At 43.1% G+C, this 14,116-nt stretch overlaps 1 protein-coding gene across 2 annotated transcripts in view; it reads left to right on the top strand.

Annotated features, from left to right (window-relative positions):
* The window catches only part of RUSC2 (RUN and SH3 domain containing 2), an 85,932-nt gene that overhangs the window by 55,112 nt on the left and 16,704 nt on the right, over positions 1-14,116 (top strand). The window contains exons 3-10 of one of the 2 annotated variants that reach the window (XM_069747850.1): positions 3,128-3,910; positions 4,980-5,171; positions 6,270-6,404; positions 7,055-7,131; positions 8,297-8,471; positions 10,026-10,131; positions 10,243-10,289; positions 12,438-13,296. In XM_069747850.1, the coding sequence (XP_069603951.1) occupies positions 3,128-3,910; positions 4,980-5,171; positions 6,270-6,404; positions 7,055-7,131; positions 8,297-8,471; positions 10,026-10,131; positions 10,243-10,289; positions 12,438-13,296 (2,374 nt within the window). The remainder of the gene's footprint in view (positions 1-3,127; positions 3,911-4,979; positions 5,172-6,269; positions 6,405-7,054; positions 7,132-8,296; positions 8,472-10,025; positions 10,132-10,242; positions 10,290-12,437; positions 13,297-14,116) is intronic. The other variant, XM_069747859.1, reaches the window with a different exon arrangement.

The following is a 14,116-nucleotide window of genomic DNA, read 5'->3' as shown; positions in this document are numbered from 1 at the left end:
GCGGTACTGCTCGATGGATGAATAACCAGTATGACACAGATATACGTCGGCTGCGCAGCGTCTGTCCCTGGAGGTTATAGTATAACTAGCTATTGAACCCGTTCTACGCCCGGGTGGCGAGCATTTATATTGGTATATGGTCTCCATCCTGGTATGTGCTGCTCCATCCTGCGTCCCCATCCTGTCATGTGCTGCTCCATCCTGCGTCCCCATCCTGTCATGTGCTGCTCCATCCTGCGTCCCCATCCTGTCATGTGCTGCACCCATCCTGTGCCCCCATTCTGTCATGTGCTGCTCCATCCTGCGCCCCCATTCTGACATGTGTTGCTCCCATCCTGCGCCCCCATTCTGACATGTGCTGCACCCATCCTGCGCCTCCATTCTGACATGTGCTGTACACATCCTGCGCCTCCATTCTGTCACTGGCTGCTCCCATCCTGCCCCACCGAGCCAAGCGAACATGTGTACGATGAAGTTAGGAAAGGTAGCTGCATGTTTGGCCGACTGCTATCTTGTGTATGGCCTGCTTTAGATACTTAGGCTCAGTTGCCTTTATTTAGGCTTAAATCGTACTTGCCAACAGTCCAGATTTTGCCATAACACACCTTTGACTGGACGGCGGTAGGGCCAGCAAAACACACACAATATGCAGTAATCTTGGATATCCTGGGGACTGGGGTGCTTGCAATTTGCCCTTGAGGTGGAGCTTAAAGGGAACCTTTCACTGGATCTTTTAAATTTAAACTGAGTACTTCCTCCATTTGCTGTTGCTCCACTGATTCTGAAATAATTTTTATTTTTCTTCTGTGCCCCTCTGTTCCAAAGTTATGCCCCCTGGTAAAAAAAAAGAAATAATTGCAAATCTTCCCTTCACTTAACATGGCGTATACCTCTGAACTTTTCAGTGGGCGTGGCCATGTTTTGATTGGCCAGCGTTAAAGGAGAAAAAAGCAAAGGCCCACAGAGGAGATGTGTGGTACACGCCCAGTTGATTGACAGGTATATTAATTCTGGGGGACATTACTTTGGAAACGAGGGGCACAAAAGAGAAAGAAAAACTGTTCCAGAATCAGTAGAGCAGAGTTAGCTGGAGGAGGTACTCGGCTTAAATGAAAATAAAAATTCCAGTGAACGATTCTCTTAAAGCCTCACCTCGCTACTTATTAACACTGCTCTCTTTATGTGAGGCAGGAGTTTTCTGGACCCCCACTTTGTGATTTATAGAGTCTATTAAAATAAATGCTTATAGTGCAGCAGGGGCAAAAAAGGTCAGGGATCAAAATCCACAAGACATGTTTCACCTCCCGTCCGTCTCCCAAAATAATTTTTTTGTGTAACTATATGTTTATATACAAACACATACATTGCTATTCCAAAAGTTTTTGGATGGTGTGGAAAAAAGGCTGTAAATTAAGAATGCTTTTAAAAATTGAAGTGTTAAGAGCTTATTTCTATTAATTAACAAAATGCAAAAAGAATGAACAAAAGAGATCTCTAAATCACATCAATATTTGGTGGCCACCCTTTGCTTTAAAAGCATCAGATCTTCTCGGTACACCTACATTTTTTGAAGGAACTCGACAGGAGGTTGCGCCAAACATCCTGGAGAACTAACCGCAGATCTTCTGTGGATGTAGGTTGGCACAATTCCTTCTGTCTCCTCTGCATGTGATCCCAGACCGGCTGGATGAGATCAGGGCTCTGTGGGGCCGGATCACTACTTTATTGGTAGAGAACTGTGTATTTTCCCTGTGGCATTGATCTCTGCAGGTGTTGGTGATGATTATAGCTAATCACCTGTAATGCTGAGGATTGGTATAAAAGGGCTGAGAGTCCACAAGAGGATGGCTCTCTATCTACGTATCTGCTCCTGGTTGGGAGCTGTGGCCTAGGCCCAGCTCTGGTGAGTCAGGGACTTTACTGCCTAGTTAGTGGCCAGGCAGCTTAGGATTTATTTTATGACGCTCGTACATAGGTCACCATGGACATGGAAGCACTCATACACAGGTCACCACGTACACGTATGTGCTCATACACAGGTCACCACGTACACGTATGTGCTCATACACAGGTCACCATGTACACAGGTCACCACGTACACGTATGCGCTCGGACACAGGTCACCACGTACACGTACGCACTCGTACACAGGTCACCACGTACACAGGTCACCACGTGCACATGCGCGCTCGTACACGGATGTACACGGACACCCTTGTACACAGGTCACCACGGTCACACTCATATACAGGTCCGACGCATTCGTACATGTACGCACTCGTACACAGACGTGCTCGTGCACAGGTCACCACGTACACGGACACGCTCGTACACAGGTCACCATGTACACGCACGCCCTCATTCACAGGTGACCACGTACACACACGCCCTCATACACAGATGACCACGTACATGCACGCCCTCATACACAGGTGACCACGTACACGCACACCATCATACACAGGTGACGACGTACACGCACACCCTCATACACAGGTGACGACGTACACGCACGCACTCATACACAGGTCACCACGTACACGCACTCGGTCACACACAGGTCACCACATACACAGGCACACTTGTATACGCATACACACATGACCACTTACAGAAACGCACTCATACATGTGTTACCGCGCACATGGACACGCTTATACACAGGCCACCATATACATGGACCCACTCACGCCTGTCACCACGAACACACTTATACACAGCCTACTTTCCTCAGCCTTCAGCGGCCTCCTCAGCTGTGCACACTGCCTGCTCCCAGCTCTCTGCTTGGTGAGACAGCACACTGCAGCGTCTTGTGCTGCTGCTCTACCAGTCAGCGTTGATACTGGTGAGGTCCGGGGTGTCTGCTTAGATCTGGAGCAGGGGTCTCAGACTTACTGCCCTTACGATGCTCCTGTTTACTCTAGCAAATAGCACTGTTCTGCATATTGTGGCTCTTTAAATGTTGTAAAGTCCCATCATGTCCAGAGGTTGTAGAACTTTGTCGTACAATATAACACAGAAGAGGTGGTAGCGTGTAGAAGGAAAATCAGTTGAAATTCCTTGTTGTAGTTAATAGTATTATGACCACATAATCTTATGGACTGTGTTGTCTTATGTCGTCACACAGGTATGGGAGCAGAAGCCAAACCAGTTTTCCGATACAGCAAAGACCAGCGTCCGACTACCTTACCCATACAACCATTTGTTTTCCAGCATCATTTTAGCAAACCTAAAACTCGTCCCCTGCACAGTCACTTCACCTCCAGCCTGTCCCAGCTGTATGGACTGTCCAGCAATAGATCGTCCACTCAGCATAATGTGTCAGAATCCCAGTCATCAGCACCAGGCACGCTGGCAGGACAGATGGAGGCCAATGGTGGCCACAGAATGATCAATGTGCCTGGAAAACTTTCTCTGGATGGACTCGCGACCATCGGAGATGAAGAGAATGCTAAGCAAGCACCAGAAACAACACGACCATCTCCATTGGGTAGTTATTCTCCAATCCGGAGTAACGCCGCGTTCTTTCAAAGCATGGACTCTGGTTCCTCGAGCTCTCCTTCTCCAGAAAAAGTCAAGGAGAACCAACCACCTCGAAGTCGTTCCTGTCCAGCAGCAGCCAATCTTCTGCCCTTAAGAGCCACACAGGTCCGAGGGACGACATTACCTGGAGCTGCCAAACCCACTCGGAAATATGATGGGTCTCCCAAGATAGAGACCCAAAGGCCACTTGTCAAAAGGGAACCACTCAAGGAACCAAGCACACAAGTCTCAAAGCATGGACTTCCACCCATTAATTCCCTACCGCTACTGAACACAGTTCTCCATGAGACTACCCAGCCTAGTCAAAATGAAGAGGACAAACCCAAACGAGTCCCTGAAAATATCATGATATCCAGACCTGTTAATGGTATGAAATTTATATGGATTACTGGTTTGATCCTGACTATTTTTGATGTTAATACTTTGACAAAAAATCAGGCTGTATGTAGGCTCTTACTGAGATATGGCCCCATCTTCCCTGCATGTAAATCTAGTGTTTTTAGCCAAGAAGGTTTGGCTCTAAGATCAACTCTAAGGGGGAATTCTTGAGGATCACACCCAATTAGCTAAAACAACCAGAGGTATATACTGGGAAGAGGAAGCCAAATCTCAGGAATGGAGATGCACAGGAACAAAAGAAAAACGGCGCCGGATTCAGAGGAACAGCAGCATTTACGCCACATAAAAAAGAAATTACAAACTTATAACAAGTGACAGGCCCTCTTGAAAAAATACTCTTTCCCAATGTAATATTTTTTTGCAACCAATTCTTTCTTGAAGACGAAAATGGATTTCAGTCGCTTAAGTTGTCAGAGTAGAATGTCTTGTCGCAAGGACATATGGAGACTGTATTTGACACTTGTGGCAATATTGATAAAAATGTTAAATATAAATTTTACGGATTTTTGTGCTGTTCCCTTATTCTGGTCAGCTTGGTATCCTGTCTTTACTCTGTCAAAGTTACCCACCATAGGGAAGAGCATATTCTTGGGCATCTAGGATAGGATCATTACTGGAGAGCAGTTGGCCTTCTAGTAACATCAAACTTAAGCCTTTTCCTAAACTTGGTCCACAAGGACAAATGCTTATTTTTGCTCCTTCTTTTTCATACCATATGGGAGCTAAGTTTAACTCGGTCCTTAGGCCTTTTGTTTAGAGTATTTTGGCACCACGGATGGTTGAAGGTTCTGGAGCCAACTTGACCTCAGCCCCCTGTCTTGCTGGACCCCACAGTAGATATAGGGGCTCACTTGCATGACCCATATGTCTGCCAATATATTATTTTTCCTCCACTGCTATCACTAATAATCACTTTGAAGGGCACTGGGATTTGGTGGCTGCTCTTTTCACTTGACCTTTACCTCTTCACTAACCCTGGTCACTTTCCTCCTCTCTCCTTTCCTTTTTCTCTCTGCTTGTCTACGACCACTGTGCAGCCAATCACCTGTCCCCTCAAGCACTGAAGTGGAGGGAGTATAGGCGCCGGAACCCATTGGGCCTCGAACGAGTTCATGGGCTACCAGTTCTGTCCGGAAGTATGGACAGAAAGCAGGAAACGAAGATAGTGAGAAGGAACCATTTCTTCGACTTTCCAAGCAGTATCAATGGCAACCATTTACGCCTCAACGGTGCGAAATGAATGATAATGGTCTATATGAATGGGGATAGGGACACATCCATGGGTGGAGAAGCAAAGAGACTGAATGAAATAATTAATGAATTGATCAATCAACAAAATTAATCAATATTAAGAATGTGTCTAGGATTGAATGCATGGAATGAGTGGATCTAGAATGAATTGATAAAATGCAAAATAAAGTTTACGAATGAATGAAGGAGCAAATACATGATAAATATGAAGGGGGCTTGAATTGAGTTCCTAATATAGGGATATGGAATTAATCGTACAGAAATATTTGGACTCGTGTTAATAGTGAATGAACCCTACATGGATTATAAGATCTAGGAATGAAACAATGGAGATTCTGGAAGTGAATGAATGATGTGCAGACAGAGGAGATATTGAAATAAGTAAAGAAATATTTGAATAAAAAGTGAACAATTTACAGAAGGAAGGAAAAAATAATTTTTTGTACTTATATGAGGAATTAGTGAACAATACAGTATTGAGAATGGAACGAGGTATAAAGCCATATGGGATCTGGAAATAGTTACTGGCAGCAAGCGAGTGGGAATGAATGAATGAAGGTGTGAATGAATGAAGGTGTGAATGAGAGAATGGATAAATAAAAAATCAATGGATTTGCATAATTACAGGAGAACTGATATGAAGGGAGAAAAGCCAATAAATTAAGGCCTAGGATACAACATGGTGTCGAATGAATGAATGAACACATTCATGAATTGTATAGTTCGTTTTCAGTTAGGAAGATTGTTTTCTATAAAGAAAGAGGTGTAGAATCGCAAAATTGTGTTCCATATTCAGTTAGTGATCTAATAATGAATGAATGAATTTAACTGTATTATCTGGTTTGGATGAATTTTTTTATGAGGGAATCTAACATTGAACGATATGGAGGGAGAACGTGTCAGATATCTATTATGTTGGTGTCACATTATTTCCCACTTGTTCTTCCATCTATGATTATTGTATAATTTTGCATCAATCTTTCGGCCTCCATATTGTTCTACTTTCTGATATTCTATTTTACTTCCTTTTTTTTTTTTTTTTTTTTTAAACTAATTCATGTTATTTTCCATATCAGGTAAACCTTCAGCTTTGATCTCCAGTGACTTTTTCCCAGACTACTTCTCAGTGACGGAGCGCCCCCCGGCCGAGTTCTGTCTGTCCCCAGACAGCAGCGTTGAATCTGTGTCTATTGACCTTATACAGAAAAGAGGTAAGATCACTGGTGTACATATAGGAGTCCTATAAGAAAAAGAAAAATTGGGCCCCTTTTGGGAGCTTCTTGACACCATCCCACTCCAATCACCTGGGAAAGAAGGTCTTTTTTTTACCCCCAATCCAATTTTATGACTTTGTACTTCTGTGTTTGCTAACATTGCTGCCCTGATACAGATCTTATTTCTATTCGGATTGTCTCCACTTACTAATATGGGGAAAAGCGAACCCAAAATGAGCCCCCATTTTTTGTCCCATATCTCATTCTGTTGTACAAATTCCTAGAATCGAAGTTGATTTTAAAGGGGTTTTCAGGTCTTAAACTACAAGTCTGTGTGGTGTGAGGATTCTCTAGGAACGGCACTGCAAGTGCGAGATATGCATGTTTCCTGCCACATTCCGACTAGACTGTTTCAGGCTTAGCTCAATACACTTGCATTAGATGAGGCCGGACACGTCTAGTTGGAATGTGGCCGGGAGTATGCATATCACATGAATGCCTGCTCCCAGGATTCACAAGTCTAGTCATGTAAACTGACTGCAGACTTGTAGTTTAAGACCGGACCACCCCTTTAATGATACAGATATATATATATATATATATATATATATATATATATTCTCTATTTTGCATTTTTTTCTCCCCAGGGCTGGTGAAGGCTGTGAATACGGCAGTGGACCTGGTGGTGGCTCACTTTGGAACAAGTCGGGACCCTGGAGTCAAGGTTTGACAGAACGGGAATAAAATCTGTTCTTTAAAAAAAATAATGTTACAAACAGAATTCCATATTCCATACTGGAGAACGGGGTTCCTGGCTGTCTTCATTTGTGTCTGTCGTTATTATTATACTTTTGGGAATTAAGTGTCATTGTAGGGAACCTAGGTCTAGACCAATCACGATCTAGCTTTTACACAGGCATAAAAATTTGAGGAGTACCCATGGTTTTAATTTTTATTTAAGCAACCAATAGTGCATGTTAAAATATCTCTTATCAGATAAATCTGCTCCTTTTTCCTCCATCTTTAAGAATTAACAGTAAAAGCTTCAGTGAATATAGATTTTTCCCATTACTTAGATAGGAGATGACAGTTGGTGCTCATTAGGTTCTATGGAGGGAGGAAGAGAAACTAGAGGCAGATACAGACATTCTACTGACAGTTCTCCTGAAATGACTGTTACACTATAGAATAGGTCTGGTTAGCTGCCAATAGATCCAGTGTTCCTATGATAACACTGATCTGACGGAACAAAAGCACAAGAAGTTTTGTCATGGGGGCACTGGCAAAGAAGCTTTTGGCACATAAAAAAAATTCCCATCGGATAACAATAGTTTCATTTTGTGTATCACTTGCTATGTATACTGCCCCCTGGTGGAAAACTTAAAACAATACATAAGTGACCTAATGTAGATGCCTGGATCGATTCTCTGGATGGGGAAAACGTTTATAAATAAATTAATTACTATTAGAATATTTTATCAGTAATTGATCAGCTTAAGCTGGGGAGAGTCCATGTTATATGAGAGGTCGTGATTATTGATTAAATGTTATCTATAGGTCAGCAGCCACGTATACAAACCACAGGAGGTGTAAGGGATCCAATATCGCTGATACTGCCGGCTGCCACTTATCATTGATCAATGACTTGTGCTCGCCTCCGCTTCCTAAGGCGGACGTACAGTCTACCGAGCACACATGCTCCAAATATGCAAGTACGAAATGGTTAGACCCACGAAATATTCCAGTTAGTGCGAAATGATAGGACACCTTCCCATTTACTGCCCGGGGACGAGGCATATACGAATATACCCCTTCTTCCATATGTAAAACGTGCTGATAGGTTCCTTTTACTTTCAATTTAAGAACATTTTTCTCTGCCTCGTCTACAGGCCAAACTGGGGAACAGCTCCGTAAGCCCCAACATTGGGCATCTGATCCTGAAATACCTGTGCCCGGCCATCAGGGACATCCTGAGTGATGGCTTGAAGCCTTGTGTCTTGGATGTCATCATAGGACAGAGAAGAAACATGCCATGGACCGTGGTGGAGGCATCCACACAATTAGGTATGGCCATTACTAAATACATAACCTGAGGATGGTGATGCCTGACAATTCCATTTAGAAGACACCAGAGGATAGGAAAACCACTTTACCAGCTGTCCCAAGATGTCAGTCACTATCTCAGTGATATTAACTCTGGGGGCTCAAGTCTACAGTCACCCTATGTGATTGCAGACTTGTGAAACGTCACAGTGCGCAGTGTGCACACTGTAAGGATTCACCGGTGCCACAAGCGGGCGTTCTTGTAAGCACAAGTATGCCATTTTCCTACATCCGGCCACATTCTGACTAGACGTGTCAAGCCTTCTTTAATTCACTTGTATTGAGCAAGGCCGCTCATGTCTAGTTGGCATGTGATCGCATTTATGTAAATAGCATACCTGCTGTCATAAGCCTTCACGCTCCCAGCACCGGAGAATCCTGACAGCGTGCACACTGCAAGTCACTACAGACTTGAACCCCAAGCCCGAACAACTCCTTTTTAAGGATGCAGACATTTTTTTTTGTTTTGTTTTTTTTGTTTTTTTCATTGCCTAAGATCCTAACTTTTTTATATTTTTCCATTGATGGAACTGTGTGAGGTCATTTTTTTTTTTGCGTGCCGAGGTCCATTTTTTATTCGTATCATTTTGGGATAGATACAATGTTTTTGATTTTGATGGCATTGTTTTCTGGTGTGCAGTGATCAAATGTCAATTCTGGTCTTTTGATTAATTTTTTTTCGTCTTTTCAGCATTTATGCTTGAAATTATTTAATATTTTTAGATAATTAATTTTTTGGGGATGTTGCTAAACTAAATAAGCTTGTTTTTGTGTTTAATTTTAAACTATTGTATTTTAATTTTTTTTTAAGATTATTAAAAACATTTTTTTTTTAAGTCTTCACTTCTTTTTTTTTTTATAAGTCTTATAAAGAAACTTGGACCTGTGATCTTTTGGTATTGCAGTATATAGTAAAAATCGCAATCTCATATGAAGGGTGTACCAAGATGGCAGCGACGGATTTCCAGTTGCATTGGCAATTCATTGGCGCCTTTCAATGTCGCCTCTGCAGTGTTACCCGTACCTACTCCATGATGAATGTATGCGTCATGGAGTGGAGAGAAGGCGTGTAAGAGGATTTCTAGTTTAGAAAAAGCATTTTCATATTCTCTAAGAGAATTCTGAGTTACTAGAGAAAGTCCCCTGTACAGGATCTTACCCTCTTGATCAGATTGGAAATTGGTACCTTAAAGCGTGTCTCGCTCTGGAGGACTTGTACTGTTCTCCCTTGGATGGAGCGTGTGTAATGCCTTAATTTTCCTGTAGGGGCGCTGCAGGGAAGTGGAATACCTACTGCCAAGTTTTTTACAGCTCAATGTCACTTTGTGATCTGATTATTGTCAAGGGACCCAGAGATTGTCCAAACGTAATGTTCTGCATAGATTAGTAAAATATGTATATATTTAGGTGGAGAAACTCAATTTAAAAAATGTCACCATCGCATTTTTAAAATTGAATGTTAAATATGCAAATATATGGTAATAGACCTGTCACTCATCCATATATCTCCTTCAGGTCCTTCCACCAAACTGCTGCACAATTTGTGCCAAAAGGTGAACCAGTACTCCGAGCTGTGCAACCACAACCTGCGCTTCAACGCTTTCATCTTCGGCCTTCTCAAGTAAGTCCATCGTTCTGCTGTGGACACCATCAGGTTTACGGTCACTGGACCTGCTGCTCTTCTTCAACTTCATAACAATATTTTCATTTGTTTTTTTTGTTTTTTTTTCAGTATCCGTTCACTTGAATTCTGGTTTAACCACCTGTATAACCATGAAGGTAAGTACTGCTCTTGCTTCTGAGTGACTCATGTAAGTGACCAAAGGTTTCAACCATGAAAGATAATCTGCTAAACTGAGATAGTGAGTTCCAGAGGATGGTCGATGCTTGGAAGAAATCTTGCAGATGGCTGTTTGGGCAATGTATGAGGGCGGAGGAATGAAGGTGGTCTTGTGAGGACTGGAGATCAGGAGATTTTACCGCATATGTACGAGGGAGACAGATTATGGAGACTAGGTTAGAGATGTCAAGGGATTAGCAGAGGTGGAGGAGATGGATTAATCAGGCAGAGAAGTGAAGAATGGACTAGAGAGGTGACAGTGAAGGATCTTGCAGTAGTTGAGGAGAGAGATGATGAGGGTATGGACTTACCTTTTGGTTGATTAGGGGATGAGGAAAGAACAAATTCTGGAAATATTTTTGAGTTGGAGGCGTCAGGATTTGGATGTGTGATTTGAAGGAGAGAGTGGAGTCAAGGGTTATAGTGAGGCAGCGGCCTTCCGGTACAGGGGAAGCGGGATGTAATTTATTGTTAGAGGTCTAGTAGGGGGGTTGAGTGAGGTGGAGGAAAGATTATAAATTTTGTTTTGTCCACATTGAGTTTTATTATGCGTGATGAGAAGGAGGATATGTCTAATGGGACACTCTGGGATTTTGGACAGCAGAGAGGTAGATCTGAGTGTCATCAGCGTATAGGTGGTACTGGAAGTATCTTAGGACCTTAGGAGTTGTCCCAGGCCACATGTATAGACGTAGAAGAATAGTGGGGGCCCAGGACAGAGCCTGAGGGTATGTTTCCACGTTCAGGAAACGCTGCGTTTTTGACGCTGCATTGAGCCGCAGCGTCAAAAACGCAGCGTCCAGATGTTACAGCATAGTGGAGGGGATTTCATGAAATCCCGTCTCCACTATGCATTAAAAGACGCATGCGGCATACCCGCGAAAATGCACATGCGGCGCGTCTTTGAAGAACGCAGCATGTCCTTACATTGCTGAAACAACACAAGGACAACGCAGGTGACCTCAGGTGCAGATTTGGTCAGGATTTTACCTGCATAAAATCCTGACCAAATCCTGATGCAATCCTGAACGTGGACACATACCCTTAAGGAACACCAACAGATGTTGAGGAGTGAAAATGGAAGATGCCAACTGTCTTAGTTTGGTGATCATTGTCCTTTCCTGGTTTTGTTTTCCCTTGTTTTCTTGTTTACTGTTTTTTATTATTATTTTTTGGATTTATACTTTAATAAAGATTGATTCTGTTTTACTTGGTTCTTTATAGTGCTGTTTCTCTTTTGGTTTCTATCTTTACTTATTGTTGCACTGAACCTTAGATATATATCCACGCACCCTGGGTACTTTTAATTTATGGTGCTTTTTTGATCTGGTTCATATGTTTCAAGATGCCAACTGTGCAGTGTGAAGATAACCAGTAAAGGGCTCAGTCTGTGAAGCCAAGAGAAGAGAAGATCTATAGTAAGAAGAAGTGATCAACTGTGGCAGAGGACAGGTCTAGAAGGAGAAATAGTGGAGTGGTGCTGATGGAAGCAGATTGTAGATGGTGAAAAAGGGGGTTGGATGAGAGGTGGGAGAAAAGTTCAGTGTGGACATACTGATCAATGACATTTGAGGCTAAGAGGAACAGTGATATGGGGAATAGCTGGACATAGATGTTGGGTCAGGGGATAGCTTCTTGAGAAAGGGTTGGATGCTTGCGTGTAGCGAAGAGCGGACGCATGGAAGTTCAGGTTCTGGTACCCAACCCAAACTTTATTCAAAAGTTCTGTTCGGATACTAGAACTATACCCAAACTTGAACCAGAACCCAAACCCCATTGGAAACAATTGGGACCAAAACTTTGAATTCTTTCTCTCTCTTCCAACCCCGAACACTGCAATGGACTTCCAGGAGAAGTCAGTGTTCGGCGTTTAGTACCAGACACTAACTGTCTGGTATGACTCACAAACTTTTAAGTTTGAGTTCCCTCATCTCTAGTTGTATATTTGGTAGAAGAAGGAAAAACATCATCGGTTACTGATAAGTTGAAGAGATGGATTAGAGATTGGACATGCAGGGTGGTGAGTTGGGGCATTTTATTTTTATGGGATAATTCCAAAATGATGTATGTCTTTTTCTGTCCTTCAGATATCATCTGGGCCCACTATGACCCTGTTGGCTTCTTGTCTGTTTCCCATGGAGTTTGTCAGCCTTTGTTTGAAGAACTTCTTCTCCTTCTTCAACCACTGTCTCTTTTACCATTTGATTTGGACCTTCTGTTTGAGCACCACTTGGTCCAGATGAGACGAGAGCAGCAGCAGAAAAAGGAGATGCTCCGCGTGAAGCAGGACCTCATGCAGTCCGTTCACTCCACCATACAGCTCATGAGAAGTCGAGATGAAGAAGAACAGATGAGCCAAGAGAAGAAAAGTCTTGACAAGACATCTTCAGAGGAGTCCAGCAGTAACGAGAGGCCGACAGGTGAAGGTGCCGCCGCTGTGGAATTTGATGAAGAGCACAAGAAAGGGAGTACAATGGAAGTGAAGCGGGACAAGCAGGCCGGGTGGTGGTACCAACTGATGCAGAGCTCTCAGGTCTATATTGAAAATTCAGCAGATACCACCAGGTTTACACGCCAAGAAAGGAGAAGGCCTGGAAATGGTGGGACACCTAAAAAAGTGCCACCACCCAGAGAGGGGGTTATAGATGGAGCAGAGGCTTGTCCTTGTGTTGAAGGAACAGTGCAAGACAAGCCTTGTAAGAAAGAAATGGGTGATGAGACACAGAAAGATAATCGCAAGTCGTGGATGGGAAGTCCCCCCGAATCTGTTCTCAATGAACTTAAACGTGGGCGGGAAAAAGAGACCGGGGACTCACAAAAGACCACTCAAACCAATGGTCAAGAGCAAGGCGCGGCTAAAGAGAGTGCACAGACCAGCCCGGCCAGGAAATGGGGGCACTTATTTGGGTCGAGGAGGACGATGAATGAAGGAAAGCCGACCAACAGGTAAGATCCACATCGACTGGAGGCTCATGGATGGCACCTGAGTAGTAGTATTACACAGTGACTGCACCAGCAGAATAGTGAGTGTAGCTCTGGAGTATAATACAGGATGTAACTTAGGATCAGTAATGTAATGTATGTACACAGTGACTGCACCAGCAGAATAGTGAGTGCAGCTCTAGGGTATAATACAGGATATAACTCAGGATCAGTAATGTATGTACACAGTGACTGCACCAGCAGAATAGTGAGTGCAGCTCTGGGGTATAATACAGGATGTAACTCAGGATCAGTAATGTAATGTATGTACACAGTGACTGCACCAGCAGAATAGTGAGTGTAGCTCTGGAGTATAATACAGGATGTAACTTAGGATCAGTAATGTAATGTATGTACACAGTGACTGCACCAGCAGAATAGTGAGTGCAGCTCTAGGGTATAATACAGGATATAACTCAGGATCAGTAATGTATGTACACAGTGACTGCACCAGCAGAATAGTGAGTGCAGCTCTGGAGTATAATACAGGATGTAACTCAGGATCAGTACAGGATCAGTATTGTAATGTCTGTATGCAGTGACTGCCCCAGCAGAATAGTGAGTGCAGCTTTGGAGTATAATACAGGATGTAACTCAGAATCAGTAAAGGGTCAGCTATGTAATATATGTACACAGTGATGCACAAGCAGAATAGTGAGTGCAGCTTTGGAGTATAATACAGGATGTAACTCAGAATCAGTAAAGGGTCAGCTATGTAATATATGTACACAGTGATGCACAAGCAGAATAGTGAGTGCAGCTTTGGAGTATAATACAGGATGTA

This window comes from Ranitomeya imitator, chromosome 1, assembly GCF_032444005.1.
Source record: "Ranitomeya imitator isolate aRanImi1 chromosome 1, aRanImi1.pri, whole genome shotgun sequence".
NCBI lineage: Eukaryota > Metazoa > Chordata > Amphibia > Anura > Dendrobatidae > Ranitomeya > Ranitomeya imitator.
Note: the sequence above shows the minus strand (reverse complement) of the source record. Positions and strands in the feature narration are given on the sequence as shown.